Source organism: Salmo salar, chromosome ssa23, assembly GCF_905237065.1.
Source record: "Salmo salar chromosome ssa23, Ssal_v3.1, whole genome shotgun sequence".
Classification (NCBI taxonomy): domain Eukaryota; kingdom Metazoa; phylum Chordata; class Actinopteri; order Salmoniformes; family Salmonidae; genus Salmo; species Salmo salar.
The window spans coordinates 34,498,312-34,516,856 of record NC_059464.1 but is presented as its reverse complement, the minus strand read 5'-3'; the positions used below and the strand labels follow the sequence as shown (position 1 = coordinate 34,516,856).

General features: G+C 44.8%; 2 protein-coding genes across 6 annotated transcripts in view; one reads left to right on the top strand and one right to left on the bottom strand.

The window, feature by feature from the left end:
* The first annotated feature begins 1,839 nt into the window (after positions 1-1,839).
* On the top strand, positions 1,840-11,482 carry adck2 (aarF domain containing kinase 2). The gene is made up of 8 exons (XM_014169831.2): positions 1,840-2,037; positions 2,236-3,399; positions 8,390-8,536; positions 8,648-8,776; positions 9,638-9,733; positions 9,872-10,126; positions 10,281-10,463; positions 10,637-11,482. The coding sequence occupies exons 2-8, from the start codon at positions 2,512-2,514 to the stop codon at positions 10,775-10,777; spliced, it is 1,839 nt and encodes a 612-aa protein (XP_014025306.1). The 5' UTR covers positions 1,840-2,037; positions 2,236-2,511; the 3' UTR covers positions 10,778-11,482.
* Positions 11,483-11,594: 112 nt separating this feature from the next.
* Positions 11,595-18,545, bottom strand: part of LOC106584470 (SRSF protein kinase 2) — an 88,972-nt gene continuing 82,021 nt past the window's right edge. For 3 of the 5 annotated variants that reach the window (XM_014169835.2, XM_014169833.2, XM_045706005.1), the window contains 4 exons: positions 18,432-18,539; positions 18,274-18,343; positions 15,296-15,388; positions 11,595-14,142 (listed from right to left, as the gene is read on the bottom strand). In XM_014169835.2, coding sequence (XP_014025310.2) covers positions 13,958-14,142; positions 15,296-15,388; positions 18,274-18,343; positions 18,432-18,539 — 456 coding nt within the window. In that variant the 3' untranslated portion in view covers positions 11,595-13,957. Of the gene's footprint in view, positions 14,143-15,295; positions 15,389-15,834; positions 15,928-18,273; positions 18,344-18,431; positions 18,540-18,545 lie in introns of all 5 variants that reach the window. The other 2 variants (XM_014169832.2, XM_014169838.2) reach the window with 2 other exon arrangements.

Below are 18,545 nucleotides of genomic sequence, written 5' to 3'. Positions count from 1 at the left end.
CCTCCCTCTCTCCCTCCCTATAGTACCTCCCTCCCTCCTCCTCTCCATTTCCATCATCAGCTCAACCCATACCCCCACCCCCACCGCTGAACTAATCTGCAGCTGGCTGGGAGAATGAAGCCCTGGTTTCCAGGGAAACGGAGTGTCCTGCTCAAAAGAGGAATGGAGCAGGAAGGGGCAAAACTGAGAATAACTGAAAACATAAATAAGGGCCTCCTCCGGGAGCCAATTAAAAGCTATGAAGGCCCTCTCTTCCTGCCCTCCGCTGTTTTATCTCTGATAGTAGCTTTAATTTACTGACCAGTGACCAGTCCACAAACCACCAAATAGAACCACAGCAGCATCATGTGTTTAATGCTATGTGTTTTGGTAGCTACAGATGTGTTTAATGCTATGTGTTTTGGTAGCTACAGATGTGTTTAATGCTATGTGTTTTGGTAGCTACAGATGTGTTTAATGCTATGTGTTTTGGTAGCTACAGATGTGTTTAATGCTATGTGTTTTGGTAGCGATAGATGGCTCGCTGTTCCTCGGCCCTAACATGGGATGGCAATGTTTTGGTTGATTTCCAGTAATTCAGTAATTACAGGTGAATTAATGGTTCTAAAGATAGTTTATACTTCCCTCACTAGTTGACTGACACGTGAGACTCCCACTGTCTCAGAAAAAAAAGAGTGACAGATTGAGTGAAAATATAAGTTAGATGTGAGTCTGACATTTTCATGACAACTAAGGCTAACAAAGGCATAGGAGTGTATTTTTATTGTATCAGTGTATTTTTATTGTATCAGTTTGGTTCAGCGGAGGCTGCTGAGGGGAAGACAGCTCCCAATAATGGCTCGAATGGAGTCAATGGACTGAAATCAAACACATCAAAGACGTGGCTTCCATGTGGTTGATACCATTCCATTCACTCTATTCCATTCTCCCCTCAGCAGCCTCCACTGGTGTGGTATAGTCTCTCTGGGTTCTCACTGAGAGAGTTCAATGAGTTGAACTAGACTACCTTACAATTTCCTAGGCAACCCTTCACAAATATCAGTGACTCCAACATGGCATAGAACCAGAGAAACAAACTCTGTGACCTTCAGGGCCAAGGTCTGACCTCTCCCTTTGAAGTGCAGGAGAGAGTTGAAAAGCCTGTATTTCCCCATCAATGGCTGAGGGGACAGGATGGTGGCAATAACATCTGTTTGGCATTTCTCCTAACTTTTGTGTGGCTAGATCCCCGTTTCCTTGTCCTCTCTACTCAACAGCTGGGATGTGGAGGCCCTCTGTCCAGAGACACGCACCATGACTAGGAATGACACTATCAGTTTTTGATAGATGAAGCCCTATCGATGACAACATGTTCAATTAAATAATTGATCTAATGATAATGCAAACACTTGGACAGCTATTCTAAGCACTGAAACCATTGTCTGTATCTCACCTTCTCCTCTGTCTCCCTCTTTTGGACAACCCAACATCTGCACAGTGAATGTGTGAATTCCTGCACAAAACATATATATTTTATCAAATTTTTTTTTTAAACGTATCTACTAAGCTTAATGTATTGAAATAACTTGATCATGTCAGGAGTATATTACCTCACGAGGATTTTTCCCCAAACCATTACATTATTATATGGATGTGGCTGTTTTTTTGTTAGGTGCCTATCGCTTTAAGACGTCGGCATCTGGGGTATACTCATTACGCCAAACAGTTGCAAACTTGCAACGAAAACTAGCGTTTCTATTGGACAGATTCGGCTAGGTCCCGCCCTGTTTGATGAACCTATCCAATAGAAACGCTAGTTACTGTTGCAAAAGAAAACATTTGCAACTATTTGGATTCATGATTACACCCCTATAAAGTGACGTAAACACCCGGAAGTTGTCGGTTGTTTTGCAATTATGGTTTCAATGAAAATACATGCTAGTTGAGATTGATATCTTCTATTGAATGATTTGATAATATATTAGCTAGGGTTGAGCGTGCTGCATGTTGACTGAAGAAAGGACATGACGGTTTGATTGGTCACGTACTCATTTTGAGGTAATATGTGTTTACATGGCAATAGACTAGTCATATTACTAATAGCTAGCTAACGTAGCTAAGCAAGCATCTGTATCACATTTCAGCTATATAGCCTAGGCTTAACGACTGTAGCCCCTTAAATTAATGTCAAAATATACCTTGCAGTCCTTTGATACTGGCTAGTTGAACTTACTTGGAATTCTTCTTGATTTGCAGTGGGACATGTTTTCAAAGAAGACATAGGTGGGCTACGTCTGTCCTCAGCTATGACGCATCTGTGGAATTGTGAGCAAGCAGTTCTAAGGGGCAATGATTGGAAGCCAATTATCAATATCTGTCAGCAAATTAAGCCATAATGTGGATAACTTCCAAACAGTAATATCTATGTTTAGTCATTATTGTGAAAACTTGTGGACAATGTTTTATCTATAATTGTAGACTTTTTCAAATCTACTTTTTAAATTAAGTGTTAGCGATATTATCATCATAGTTATGGCTGCATTGAGTGCCAGAAGCTTCCTCTTAAACCTAAGGTACACCGTCCATAGAGTTGGAAGTTCTGTAAGAGTCCGACTCATACCTAGCACCAGAACATGTCTTGTCAAAAGAGGCCAGATTTTATCCCAGATGCCAAAAGTCACCCTGCTGTGCTGGGGAGCAGTGAATGCCACATCCTGTGTGGCAAGATGCCAAGAGGCCTCCCTGGCACCCCAGACTACAGACAGGAAGTCTGTAGCCAAAGTCCAGGTGCACAAGCTGGTGTTCTTCCTGCGCCTCAGCCTGCGCGCCCTGGTGTTAATCCTGAAGTTCGGCCCGCTCCTGTTGCTCTATCCTCTGACTGTCATCTCCTCTTACTGGGCCTCTCGCTGGCTGGATGCCCTGCTGTGGGTCACTGAGACCTCTGGTCCTGCCTTCATTAAGCTGGGCCAGTGGGCCAGCACACGCAGGGACATCTTCTCCCAGGACTTCTGCAAACGTTTTTCCAGGTTGCACGTGCATGTGCGTCCCCACTGCTGGGCCCACACCAAGCAGTGTCTGCGCCGGGCATTCGGGGAGGGCTGGAGGAGGCTGTTTGTGTTTGAGGGCAGGGAGCCTGTGGGGTCAGGATGCGTGGCTCAGGTGTACCGGGGATGGGCCAGGGTGGACAGCGTGGAGGACACAGCCTTCCAGGCCCTGGTGGAGGAGATGGAGAGAGAGGATATGCTGGAGGCCTGGGAGATCCTGGGACTAAAGGGTGTCCTGGGGACTTTTAGGGGGCTGTGGAAGGGGAAAGAGGATGAGGAGGACGAGGGCCATCATGAAACCAGGGAGAGGAGCTACACAGACGCCCCTAATGGGGATGGTACAGAGAAAGAGCATCTGATTCCTGTAGCTATTAAGGTGGGTATCAGTCAACATGAGGGAAATGTTTTTTTTTAGGGTGGAGCCTCCAGAATAAGCTGGTCTGTGGCTTATTGACAACTATCTCCTGTTAGAGAGACGAGGCAACCTCCAACGTGTTCCAAACAGAGGACTGTATTGACATAATGGGAATGTACATGGATAACTGACAGCACAAGTAGAGCAACAAGGCTATTAACAAGGGAAGGACTGAATGGAAATGTATGCAGTGCATTCGGAAGTATTCAGACCCCTTGACTTTTTCCACATTTCGTTACAGCCTTATTCTAAAATTGATTCCATTGCTTTTTTTCCAATTTATCAGTCTACACACAATACCCCATAATGACAAAGTAAAAACAGGTTTTTAGAAATGTTTGCAAATGTATTAAATAAAAAACTGAAATCACATTTGCATACGTATTCAGACATTTTACTCAGTACTTTGTTGAAGCACCTTTGGCAGCGATTAAAGTCTTGAGTATGACGCTATAAGCTTGGCACACCTGTATTTTGGGAGTTTATCCCATTGCTCTCGTCAAGCGCTGTCAGGTTGGATGGGGAGCGTTGCTGCACAGCTATTTTCAGGTCTCTCCAGATGTTCGATTGGGTTCAAGTCTGAGCTCTGGCTGGGCCACTCAAGGACATTCATAGACTTGTCCTGAAGCCACTCCTGTGTTGTCTTGGCTGTGTGCTTAGGGTCGTTGTCCTGTTGGAAGGTGAACCTTTGCCTCAGTCTGACATCATGAGCGCTCTTATGCAGGTTTTCATCAAGGATCTCTCTGTACTTTGCTCCGTTCATCTTTCCCTCGATACGGACAAGTCTCCCAGTCAATGCTGCTGAAAACTATCCACACAGCATGATGCTGCCACCACCATGCTTCACCGTAGGGATGGTGCCAGGTTTCCTCCAGACATGACGCTTGGTATTCAGGCCAAAGAGTTCAATCTTGGTTTCATCAGACAAGAGAGTCTTGTTTCTCATGGTCTGAAAGTCCTTTAGGTGCCTTTTGGCAAACTCTAAGCGGGCTGTCGTGTGCTTCTGTCTGGCCTCTCTACCATAAAGGCCTGATTGGTGGAGTGTTGCAGAGAATGTTGTTCTTCTGGAAGGTTCTCCCATCTCCACAGAGGAACTCTGGAGCTCTGTCAGTGACCATCAGGTTCTTGATCACCTCCCTGACCAAGGCCCTTCTGCCCCAATTGCTCAGTTTGGCCTGGCGTACTCCTCTAGGAAGAGTCTCGGTGGTTCCAAACATCTTCCATTTAAGAATGATTGAGACCACTGTGTTCTTGGGGACCTTCAATGCTGCAGACATTTTTTTTGCTACCCCCAGATCTGTGCCTCGACACAATCCTGTCTCGGAGCTCTACGGACAATTCCTTTGACCTCACGGCTTGGTTTTTGCTCTGACATGTGGTGTCAACTATAGACAGGTGTGTGCCTTTCCAAATCATGTCCAATCAATTGAATTTACCACAGGTGGACTCCAATCAAGTTGTAAAAACATCTCAAGAACGATCAATGGAAACAGGATGCACCGGAGCTCCATTTTGAGTCTCATAGCAAAGGGTCTGAATACTTTTGTAAATAAGGTATTTCTGTGTTCATTTTTTATACATGTGCAAAAATTCTAAAAACCTGTTTTCGCTTTGTCATTATGGGGTATTGTGTGTAGATTGATGAGGAAAAAATAAATGTAATCCATTTTAGAATAAGGCTGTAATTTAACGATGTGGAAAAATTCAAGGGGTCTGCTTTCCGAATGCACTGTATGCTCCTTGCACATATTACAGTACAGCTATACATAAAGGCAGCATACAACAATTGTGTCGAGGAGAGACTGACTGCATCACTTCTTTTTTTACCCCCTTTTTCTCCCCAATTTTGTGATATTCATTTGCAATCTAATTCCGATCTTGTCTCATCGCTGCAACTCCCCAACGGGCTTGGGAGAGGCGAAGGTTGAGTCATGTGTCCTCCGAAACATGATCCGCCAAACCGAGCTTCTTACCACCCGCCCGCTTAACCCGGAAGCCAGCTGCACCAATGTGTCAGTGGAAACACTGTTCAACTGATGACCGTAGTCAGCCTTCAGGTGCCCGGCCCACCACAAGGAGTCGCTAGAGCACGATGAGCCAAGTAAAGCACCCCCGGCCAAATCCTCCCCTAACCCGGACAACGCTGGGCCAATTGTGCGCCGCCCTATGGGACTCCCGGTTACGGCCGGTTGTGACATAGCCTGGGATCGAAGCCTTGTCTGTAATGACGCCTCAAGATCACTTCCTTTTTTAAGAAACGTGTTGCAAATTCCAAATGGTTTGCATAGTCAACTTACACACGGATCTGACACACACACTTACCCAACCAGACATGCCACCAGGGGTCTTTTCACAGTCCCCAAACCCAGAACAAATTCAAGAAAGTATACATTATTATATAGAGCCATTATTGCATGGAACTCCCTTCCATCTCATATTTTTCAAATGAACAGCAAACCTGGTTTAACAAAACAGATAAAGCAACACCTCGGCACAATGCCACTCTCCCCTATTTGACCAAGATAGTTTGTGTGTATGTAATGATATGTAGGTTACTTTTACCTTTGTTTCTGTAGTTAGAAACAGAAAAATTAGCATTCCTGAAACAATATTTTGTTGAAATATCATTGGATCTAATTGATTGCACCCAAATTGGCTATTTGAATTTATTGGATTCATATAATCGCCAAATATAGTACCTAACATCCAATGACATGGTCAGATGCCACCCCCCCCCACACCCAACCCCAACCACCAGTATACAGTATCAGTTAACTATGTCTGACAAGTAGTATACAGTTGAAGTCGGAAGTTTACATACACCTTAACCAAATACATTTAAACTCAGTTTTTCCCAATTCCCGACATTTAATCCTTGTAAAAATTCCTTTCGGTCAGTTAGGATCACCACTTTATTTTAAGAATGTGAAATGTAGGAATAATAGTAGAGAATGATTTATTTCAGCTTTTATTTCTTTCATCACATTCCCAGTGGGTCAGAAGTTTACGTACACTCAATTAGTATTTGGTAGCATTGCCTTTAAATTGTTTAACTTGGGTCAAACATTTCGGGTAGCCTTCCACAAGCTTCCTACAATAAGTTGGGTGAGTTTTGGCCCATTCCTCCTGACAGAGCTGGTGTAACCGAGTCAGGTTTGTGGGCCTTCTTGCTCGCACATGCTTTTTCAGTTCTGCCCACAAATTTTCTATAGGATTGAGGTCAGGGCTTTGTGATGGCCACTCCAATACCTTGACTTTGTTGTCCTTAAGCCATTTTGCCACAATTTTGGAAGTATGCTTGGGGTCATTGTCCATTTGGAAGATCCATTTGCGACCAAGCTTTAACTTCCTGACTGATGTCTTGAGATGTTGCTCCAATATATCCACATAATCTTCCTGCCTCATGATGCCATCTATTTTGTGAAGTGCACCAGTCCCTCCTGCAGCAAAGCACCCCCACAACATGATGCTGCCATCCCGTGTTTTACGGTTGGAATGTTGTTCTTCGGCTTGCAAGCCTCCCCCTTTTTCCTCCAAACATAACGATGGTCATTATGGCCAAACATTTCTACAAAAAAGTACGATCTTTGTCCCCATGTACAGTTGCAAACCGTAGTTTGGCTTTTTTTATGGCGGTTTTGGAGCAGTGGCTTCTTCCTTGCTGAGCGGCCTTTCAGGTTATGTCGATATATGACTCGTTTTACTGTGGATATAGATACTTTTGTACCTGTTTCCTCCAGCATCTTCACAAGGTCCTTTGCTGTTGTTCTGGGATTGATTTGCACTTTTCGCACCTAAGTACGTTCATCTCTAGGAGACAGAACGCGTATCCTTCCTGAGCGGTATGATGGCTGCGAGGTCCCATGGTGTATATACTTGCGTTCTATTGTTTGTACAGATGAAGGTGGTACTTTCAGGCATTTGGAAATTGCTCCCAAGGATGAACCAGACTTGTGGAGGTCTACCATTTCTTTCCCTGAGGTCTTGGCTGATTTCTTTTGATTTTCCCATTATGTCAAGCAATTGCTTTCATGGAGGACTGGCTTGACTTGAGGATGACCACACAATTTATTTTCATCATGAGTAAAAGCTATTGGTTTTCTACCTAAAGTTGCAAATAAAATGTTATTTATTTAAAAACACAAGAGACCAGCAACATTAATAAGGTTATGGCAATAGCAGGGACTGCGGCATCTAGTGGGCAAAACCTGATACTTTCACACTCATTTATGGTTAATAATGCAAGCGACTGCAATGGTTAATTGAACAGGGAAAAAAACAACACTAGCTTCACAGGGAATACATTACATAGGATGAAAAAGCAATACTCCAAGCCGCATTCCATTATTACTTGTCAGATATAGAGAACTGATACTGTATGGCTTTTGACCATTTTATTGGATTCCTCATGTCTTACTCAGGTAGGAAAAAATGTTGGTTCAAATCAGATTTTGGGTACTATATTTGAATATTATGTGAATCCAAATAATTTTAAAGGGCCAATTTGGATGCAATCAATGAGCTTAATTTCTCAGAGATCAAATTACAATTAAACAAAATAATGTTTCAGGAATGCTAATCTTATCTGTTTCTAACTACAGAAACAATTTCAGCACAATCTGAAATTGGGGGGGTTCTGAATTGACATGGAATGACTCTAGGGCCAGGGGTGTGAAGGGCCAGTTTACTACCCATAGCCTAGGCTCTAGAGGGGAAGGGGAGCCTACTGCAGGAGTTTGAAAGTTACAGCATTTGTGTCCCTGAGAGAGGGCTGTGACAATGAGATGGTGTGCTAAAAGTCACAGGCAGGGAATTCGTTAAATGTTTTGAAGTGCCAATAACTGCATATCTGTACTCAAATTGACTTATTATATATGGGACATGATTTTGTTAGGAAACATGCAATAAATGCCCTCCTCTTTCTTCATATCCTCCTCTTCTCTCTGTCCAGGTGCTTCATCCAGGGATCAGGAGACAGGTAGAGATTGACATGCTACTGATGAGGGCAGGCAGCTGGCTCATCAACTGTCTGCCTGGATTGAAATGGCTCAGCCTGCCTGAGATAGTGGAGGAGTTTGAGGTGCTTATGACCAAACAGGTAGACAACTCCAGTACACACACTTTGAGTGCCAATTTAATAGCTGTAGGTTTTCACTATTTCAAGGGCAGTTTTTAGTTGTTATGGATTGAATATCCAGTTTTATTGCAGATTGACCTGCGGTTTGAAGCCAATAACATCGAAAGATTCCGGGAGAATTTCAAGGATGTTGATTTTGTCAAGTTCCCAACTCCTCTTCGACCATTTGTCACCAGGTCCATTTTAGTGGAAACCTTTGAGGTGAGTTCAGACGGCACCTTCACCACAATGCCAAATATGAAGAAGAAAGTAATGACACAACACCAGTCAAAAACTCTATGGGAGAGGTCGAATAATAGTGATGCGCAGTTCAAACGATTCATTCTTTTTGAACAACTCTTTTTACTGAGTCAAGAGTCACGTTTTGGCCTGCTGGCCACAATGAGTCCTACAGCAGGATTAATACACGCTCAGCGGCTCCAGACGACGTGCTCTGACCAACAACTGTCTATCATATGTACGCGTAGAAAAATAGATCATGCTGCAGGCATCGTAGAGAATGAAGACATGCTTACAACTGATTGTTGATCACATGGTGCTAGAATGAATGCAATTGATTGATTATGGATTGTTATGATGGACACAGCGTTGTAGAAACAAAACATACACGGTCTCTGCTCAACATGAACTCGACAACTAATTGTTTGGGGGGCTGCTGCAGTTCGCCAAACGATATTGTGCTTATCACCCCCACGGGAGTCAAGCAATTGCATTCCGTCAAGAGTCATTCACAATTTAGTCAAGTTGCGGCCGCAACTGGACCTTGTTTGAAAGGAATCTATAAATCATCTTATTTGTAAGGAATCTATAAATCATCTTATTTGTATGTCTAGCGGGCACAAATGCCAATTGTTTAAAGCACACTTTTACAAGTCTCAGTCACAAATGTCAGCTCCAATAAGCCCCCTATAGTGAACGAGTATTCTGTGTAAGCTTTCAGTTCATCGTTTGCCAGTAGTGGGTCCAGCTTGCTCTGGACATTACTGAATCAAATGAATGATATTAGTCGAAAGAGAGAACTTAACCTTCGCCATTGAATAAGTAACCTGTTTACTGTTTCAGGAGAGTGAGCCCATCTCCAACTACCTGAGACCTGAGGTCCCTCTAAAGGTGAAACAGAGAATTGCCAGGATGGGAGTGGAGACACTTCTCAAGATGGTGAGAGGGCCTAAGCATGTCCCTCATTGTGACATTTGCAACTGGAAATACAAATTTGAAACCCTTCATATACCTTCTTCTTTCTTAACATTGAATCAAGCTTACCAGCTCCGTATCCTCCTATGTGTGTTTGTATAGGTGTTTGTGGATAACTTTGTGCATGCGGACCTGCACCCAGGTAACATCCTGGTCCAACGTAGCGGGGGTGGAGGGGACAACGATCCCCAGGAAAGGGTCACCCTGACGGACCTGTGCGACACAGTGGTGGTGAGCATGAGGCCGGCCCCGGCCCCTCTGCAGCTGGTGCTGCTGGACGCTGGCATCGTGGCACAGCTCAGCGACAGAGACCGTAGGAACTTCAGAGCCGTGTTCACCGCCGTGGTGCTGCGACAGGTGAGAGACGCACACACCACACACAAACATGAATTTAGAACTTGCTCCAGAGTAGGCCAAAGAGGGTTTATGAGGCTTCTCACTTGCCTTGAGTATTGTGATGGGGTATCCAATGATGTCATGAGCTTCTAACATCCATAGCTGTTGTGTTTAGGGGGAACAGGTGGCAGAGCTGATCCTGAACCATGCCAGGACCAACGAGTGCCAGGACGTGCCACGGTTCAAGAAGGAGATGGCAGAGCTGGTGGACCATGCCCTCAGCAACACTCTCTCACTGGGGAAGGTCCAAGTAGCTGATTTGCTATCCAGAGTCTTTGGATTGCTCATCACCCACAAGGTAAATAAAAGCAGTCCTGGAGTGAGAGTCTAGTTTGAAAACCACCAACCTTTTCTGTAATATCTATAGTCATGGCTAGACATCTCACATTGACTTCATTTATTGAGTGTTCAGTATATGAGTCTGCTACCAAGACTGGTGTTGACCTTGTGGTTTATTTGCCCCTCAATCAGGTGAAGTTGGAGAGTAACTTTGCGTCCATTGTGTTTGCCATCATGGTGCTGGAGGGGCTGGGGAGGTCTCTGGACCCTAACCTGGACATACTGGAGCTGGCTAAGCCTCTGCTGCTCAAGAACGCTGCCTCCCTCCTCTGACCCCGACCCCCCTCACCCGCATACCACTACATCTGAGCAACACAGAAATAGGCAGTGTTTGAGAGCATCACCGACTGAGCAGACTGACGTATCTACAAATCATATGTATGATGCAAGGTGATTTGTTGGTCAGTCAGCAGAATTGATGCTCTCAAACACAGCCATGGATGTCTCATATTTAGGGCCCAGAGTATTTCTTGGTCACATGGTCTGTAAAAAATCCTGGCCCTCTGCATGTTACATTAGTGACTGACTGAATATACCTTGTGTAGTGTGTGCTTTTTACCTGTGAAATGTGAATCATTGCTTGATTAAGGGATCCAAACATCTCAATAACTACCCTGGTAAACTGTTCCTTACCTTACATGCTGGTCAGATTAACTGTAAGTCATCATTTATACTTAAATGCCCATGTGATTTCCGTGTTAAAAAAAAGAATGTTGTGCTTACACTATTTGTAAGCACTACAGACTATTTTTCCATTGATAGGACAAGGTAATGCATTTAGAATCATGTCTGATGGCTAGGCAAAATCTTCCTTTTAGTGTGTATTAGAATATAGTAAGGTGTGTCAAGTCAACTGACCTCACCATTCTGTATGATAACACTACATTGCCATTTTTAAGTCTTTTTACACTCGCTAGTGAAATATATTTTATATGCATATACTGGTTAGATCATTAAATAATGCATCAAAAACTTTGATTTTCTCTCTTTTCCTTGTGTCTTGAGGATAACTACTTTTTAAATGAGTTAGGATATTATTTGTATTTAGTGAAAACGGCTCTAAACTGTCAAAGACCACAAGCCAGAGGACTCCATTAATTTACAATTTTATTAAATCTGTCAATGAAAAACACAGACAAAAGACGCAATTCTGTCAGGAAGAACAGTCAGCATGGCTGAGAGAGTGAGATCAGGAGCTTTTGTGACAAAAAAAATCGTAATTGAAAAAAAAATGTTCTTCACTGTCACGAGTCCAAACAGAGCAGCGTTGTCCATATAGTAGGGGAGGAAGAGGTAACAACTGAGTAGAAAATAACTAGTGACAGTAATAATAATTACAAAAGAAAAAAACATCTCTAAACAAACCAACACAATCACCTCAATAGGACGAGATTCGGTCACTGTCACAACAGAGAAATTTGCTTCTTTTACATTAAATAGTTTAAAAAATATCTCACCCTTTACATACTCATTTTTATTTTATTGCGAAAAATAGGCAACTGGACTCTTAGTTGTGATGAGCGTGAGAGAGCAGTGGAGTGGAACGCATGGAGCATTGGCACTGAGAGATGCTGCAGTGCATCAATGCAGTACCCTCATCAGCCACAAAGTGGCGCAGTTTCACATTCCACTTAGTGGCCTCCAGAGTGGTTCAGCCTCTCGCCACTATCTGCTCTGGGGGTGCAGGCCAGTGTCCGTAGGCCAGTGTCCGTGACAGCCTCTTTTAGGAATGATGCGTGCATTTGTTTCAAATCTGTCGGTCGGTCGTCTCTCCGGAGCCGGATCTTAGAGTTATGTACAAAGGTAATTCCCGTGTGGCTCAGTTGGTAGAGCATGGTGCTTGCAACGCCAGGGTTGTGGGTTTGATTCCCACAGGGGACCAGTACGAAAAAGTAAAATGTATGCACTCACTACTGTAAGTCGCTCTGGATAAGAGCGTCTGCTAAATGACTAAAAGGTAAATCCCTGAACGACATCCTACAAAGACAAGTGCAACCTCCATTTGACGAACCCCTTCTGGAGAAGCTCAGGTTCAAAGATGGAGAGTTTCGTCTGTAGGTAATAAGGGGGATAATCAGATCTGGTAAAGCTGCCACGCCATAGGGACTCAAGGATTGTTTTGGGGATAAAGAGGAAGAGAGGAATGGTGTGACTGGATCAGGAATGTCAACGGTTAAAGGGAGAAAGGATTTGAAAAAGTGAACATGAGGAACTTCGCTATCCTCACACGAGGCACCAAAAAGGTCAGCGCAAGTTGCTCCTTCACCTTCAAAATAAAAGACAGGAGAAGAAAACAAAAACATAGATAAAAAACAAACGAACCAATGAAACGCACAACTAAGTAACACCTGTCCATCATCATCATCCCGTCCTGTCAATCAATCAGCCTCTCCATGCATTTCACTCTTTTTCACGACAGAGAAACTCTTTACAGAAGAAGCAGTCCGGTTCATCGATCATCAGTCTTTTAGGATCTTTGTTTGTTCCGTGCCCTGTTTGTCTGTCTGTGTGGCAGCGGTTCAGTTCTGGAGACCCCTGGTGGGCTGGCTGCCCTCTGTGTCTCTGCAGTGGCTGGGACTGGCATGCAGCTCAGTGTTGGTGGCTGGGTGGGGAGGGGGCTGTACAGGGTTGAGGTACCCCTACAGAGAGAGGGAGTGGGGCAGGGGCTGGAGAGAGATGAGAGGAAGAGTAGGGTAAAAGGGCCACTCCTAATCTGGAAGTGTTGTTGCTCCTCTGTTATAGGAGAGGGACATTCACACACACCTACAGACTGGGCAGTGTAGACACACACTAATAACAAACACTCACATATTTACACAAACACACTTCTGCCTCAGCAGGTTTGGGCTGTGCTGCTGTAAGGTCAGGCAGATGGAGCAATCACACAGTCAGCATTCTGACAGGTTCTTATTGACTTCTAATGGGAAACCCATTATGCTCCGGAGAAGACTGGACAGGAGAAAATTGGTCAGGATATTGCAGAGAACCCATTCATATGGGTGGCTTAGTCTCTGTTTAGACTGAATTGGTCTTTCTAAGTAGGAGACACTGTCCTGACCATGGCTGCTCATGTTGTGTAGGGATCTCTGTCCCGCCTGTTTAGAACTGTGGGAGTTTGACTCCATCCAACTCCCTTCCTGGGGCCCTCTATTATTCCGGTGAGGGGTTGTATGGGACCTATGGGGAGGACAGCAGAGGGAGCAGCCTCTCTCTGTCTGGTCTTTGACAGCTTTGTGGCTTCTGCTGAGGCTCTGTGGGTGTCTGTGTTGCATTTGTGTATGCCTATGTGTATGTGTGTGGCGGGCTCAGGACAAGGCAGGGCGGGACCGAGAACAGGGAGCCCCCTGTACCCCCCCCCACACCCTCCTCCTCCCTCTCGCTCTCTCTCCAGCCTCGAGTGCCTGGCTTTGAGCAGGTTGTGGAGGCTGCCACTAGTGGGGGGGGCTGGTGTCGCTACGAGTTGAGCCAGGGGTGGCTGAGGCAGTCCCCGGCTGACGCCCTCTTCTCTGGGACCATCTCCAACATGGGCAGCAGGAAGTGGGTAAAGTGGCCGGCGTCCTCTGGTGCCCAGCCGTACTTCTCCACCAACACATCAAACAGAGACCAGGGCTTCAGCTTGGTGATGTGCCTCAGTTCACCTATAGTGGGAAGTAGAGAGAGAGGGATGGGGGAGGGAGTGAGAGAAAGACCGAGAGAGAGAGAAAGGAAGAGTAATAAGTTACAATGCGATGCTATATAAAGACTTACAATGAGAAAGAGAGTGAGAGCGCAATACAAAGAGAGAGAATAAAAAAAGAGAGACAGAAGAGAGAGTAGAACTCGGGCTGCATCTCAATACTCCGTAGTGGCATCCTTTCTATGTGTCTTTGCTTTCATCAACAATGAATGGGTGGAAGCAAGGCTTCCCCATATTGCTTTCACATATTGCCTTTCACTGACCTTATTATTTATAATTATTTACAGTGTAGATGAAGGAAAGGAAACAAGCTTCTGACTATTGAGAGACAGCCCAAGAAAGGCAAATCAAGAGCCTGGAGCAGTGTCTGACTGGGAGTCAGTCAGAACACATGAACACCATAGAGATAAAAGGAGTGAATTAAGACATTATTTACAGCCGACAAGACCTTTGAGGGAGAGAGAGAGAGCATCAATCAGAATATCAGAGCCCCATGACTCTAACATGAGAGAAGCAGGGTAGAAGCAGGGTAGCATGCTGTTTCTACCAGCCAGGTAGAAAGGAATAGGAGAATCCTTTTTGGTTCCAAGTAGAACCCTTTTGGGTTCCATGTAGAACCCTTTCCACACAGGGTTCAACATGGAACCCAAAGGGGTTCTCCTTGAAAACAAAAAGGGTTCTCCTATGGGGTCAGCCAAAGAACCCTTTTGGAACCCTTTTTTCTAAGTGTAAAATTAGGCACAATTTCTAAGGGATTGTATGTATTTCTAGGTGGACACACACCACAAATACTACTGCAGACGACTGCAGACTCAGTGGAGGCTGCTGAGGGGAGAACGGCTCATAATAATGTCCAGAACGGAGCGAATGGAATGGCATCAAACACCTGGAAATCATGTGTTTGATGTATTTGATACCATTCCACTGATTCTGCTCAGGTCGTAACCACCAGCCCGTTCTCACAAATTAAGGTGCCACCAGCCACCTGTGTGCAGACTACAAGCTTTGTTACAAGTGTAACAATGGTGTAAACTGTGTATGTACATGTACTAATATTTAGAGATATACTGTTCCTGTCATTGCCTCATTGGGGTAGTGACTCATCGTGACGTTACCTTTCTTGGAGAAAAACTCTCGGCTGTGCTTCCCGGCGGCGACCACTTTGCGTGGAACCTTCCCCAATAGCTCCATGATCAGAGCGATGTGATCTGAACCCCGGCCACCACAGGCCACACCACCAAACAACAGGCATGGCACAGCATTACATCACAAACATACACACACGCTGAAGGGACGGACGGACACACTGCTGCCTGGAGACACCACACTGACTGACAGACAGACTGACGGGACAGTAAGTCTCTCAAGAAGTTAGTGGAGAGGACTATGCCTAAACTGGTTTGATAGTGTGTGTGAATTACATACAGTACTATTCCCTCTTTATGTCCTTCGTATCTTTAACTACTGTTCACAACAAGTGTGTGTTGGAATGCCAGGCAATTTGCTGCAAAACCCCTTATTGCTTTTGGACTTATTATATCATTCCCATTCCACTCTATTTGTATTCCTGTATGTCCATCTGACTGTCTGAGTCAGTGTGTGCGCTCAGGCGTCTGTGTGTCTCCGTCCCACCAGCACTTTCCCCCAGTGCTACCTCTTCGGTTGAAGAACTCCCGGGAATATTTTCCGGAGAGTGCAAAGTGCCGTGGAATAATGCCCAGCAGCTCAATGATGTGGGCTATATGGTCTACAGAGGAGAGAGGGAGAAAGGAGGAAGAGGAAAACGAGGAGGAGAAGGGGGAGGAAGAGGAGAGAGGAAGGAAGAAGGAAGAGGAACAGGGAAAGGAAGAAAAGGATAGAGGGAACAAGGAGGAATAAGAAAAGAGGAGTAGAGGGAGAAAATATAAAGGAGAGAGAAAAAGGAGGACAAGGAACCGGAGAGGAGGGAATGGGAGAAAAAAGAGAAGAAAGGAGGACAAGCAAGGAAGGGAGAGGTAAGAGGAAAAGGAAAGGGGGGAAAGTGAAAAAGAGGTAGAGACAGAGAGCTCAGTGTTAGTGACCCCACACCAGAGGTGGTGAGATGGAGTAGAGAGTGCAGTGGGTTTGGAGTAGAGAAGCATGCATCTATTATCTTTCAATCTGAGAGACTCATCACCAAATAATGGTCTGATTCTAACTGAATACAATTCAGTGGCTCTCATTGTCATCAATGAAGATATCATGGCAGTATCTGTTTATACATATTTACTACTTGCCATTTATATTGATAGTATGGTGAAATATGTATGGGGTCAAATGTGGGTGGCTGGACATGAGATCAACAGGAGGGTTGATGTGACACTGTGCAGGAGGTCAACTGGACTAGACTCAGGGATGGACAGGATGGTGGAGTTATGGGGCGGGTGGGGATTCAGACATGAGCCAGAATAGATGGGGTTTAGGGAGTGAGAAGGTGTGGATGTGAAGGTTTTAACAATGGCGCCAGAGGAGATGGCTGCAAATTTTATTAACTAACCAATTGTGCTATTGTGTGTGCTTTGAATTGGTAATCTGCTTCTACCATCAGTCCTATTAGCCAACGTACAATCACTGGATTACAAAAATATCCTACCAACGGGACATTAAAAACTGTAATATCTTATGTTTCACCGAGTCGTGGCTGAACGACGACATGGATAACATACAGCTGGCGAGGTTTTTGCGGCATCGGCAAGATAGAACAGCTGCCTCCGGTAAGACAAGGGGTGGCGGTCTGTGTATATTTGTAAACAACAGCTGGTGCACGAAATCTAACATTACCGAAGTCTCAAGGTTTTGCTCGCCTGAGGTAGAGTATCTCATGATAAGTTGTAGACCACACCATTTACCAAGAGAGTTTTCAACTATATTTTTTTATAGGTGTCTATTTACCACCACAAACTGATGCTGGCACTAAGACCGCACTCAATGAGCTGTATAAGGCCATAAGAAAACTAGAAAACGCTCGTTCAGAGGCAGCGCTCCTAGTGGCCAGTGACTTTAATGCAGGGAAACTTAAATCCGTTTTACCTCATTTCTACCAGCATGTTAAATGTGCAACCAGAGGGGGAAAAAAAACTCTAGACCACCTTTACTCCACACACAGATGCATATAACGCTGTCCCTCACCCTCCATTTGGCAAATCTGACCATAATTCTATCCTCCCGATTCCTGCTTACAAGCAAAAACTAAAGCAGGAAGCACCAGTGACTTGCTCAATACGGAAGTTGTCTAATGACGCAGATGCTAAGCTACAGGACTGTTCTGCTAGCACAGACTGGAATATGTTCCGGGATTCTTCAGATGGCATTGAGGAGTACACCACGTCAGTCACTGGCTTCATCAATAAGTGCATTGATGACGTCGTCCCCACAGTGACTGTACGTACATACCCCAACCAGAAGACATGGATTACAGTTAACATCTGCACTGAGCTAAAGGGTAGAGCTGCCGCTTTCAAGGAGCAGGACTTTAACCCGGAAGCTTATAAGAAATCCCACTATGGCATCCGACGAACCATCAAACAGGCAAAGCGTCAATACAGGACTAAGATCGAATCGTACTACACCGGCTCCGACACCCGTCAGATTACAGAATACAAAGGGAAGCATAGCCGCGAGCTGCCCAGTAACACGCGCCTACCAGATGAGCTAATTAACTTCTAGGCAAGCAACACTGAAGCATACATGACAGCATCAGCTATTCCGGACGACTGTATGATCATGCTCTCCGTAGCCGTTGTGAGTAAGACCTTTAAACAGGTCAACATTCACAAGGCTGCAGGGCCAGATGGATTACCAGGATGTGTACTCCGAGCATTCGCTGATCAACTGGCAAGTGTCTTCACTGACATTTTCAACCTGTGCCCAAGAACACTAAGGTAACCTGCCTAAATGACTACAGACTCATAGCACTGCTACAACAGTTGTAACTACACAATTACTCAGTCTAAACACATTATCAACACAACAACACATATTAAACAGCTATTTCTACATCACTACATAGATAAACATGTACTATTGTGTTTAGTATGAGGCTGGTCTATTAGGAGAACAGTGTGTATAGACTCACCCTCATCCCTGGAGTAGTCCTCCCCAGAGTGGGGCTCAAACAGGTAGTCTCCTGTAGCCAGCTCAAACGCCTGCAGGACACAGACCGGATAGAGTCATCAGTCAGTACTGATGTGTGTGTGTGTGTGTGCACAGGCATGTGTGTGTTTGTGTGCTCACCATGCAGGCGGTGCTCCAGATGTCAGCAGGAGTGCTGTATCCAGCTCCTATCAGGACCTCTATGGAGCGGTACTGTCTGGTTTGAATATCCTCTGTGAAGTGCTTGTGCTGAGA

Excerpts from the sequence above, each read along its gene's own strand:
- adck2 (XM_014169831.2), top strand. The coding sequence starts at position 2,512 with ATGGCTGCATTGAGTGCCAGAAGCTTCCTCTTAAACCTAAGGTACACC. Across the intron at positions 3,400-8,389 it reads TGATTCCTGTAGCTATTAAG|GTGCTTCATCCAGGGATCAG; the intron begins GTGGGTATCAGT and ends CTCTCTGTCCAG. Across the intron at positions 8,537-8,647 it reads AGGTGCTTATGACCAAACAG|ATTGACCTGCGGTTTGAAGC; the intron begins GTAGACAACTCC and ends GTTTTATTGCAG.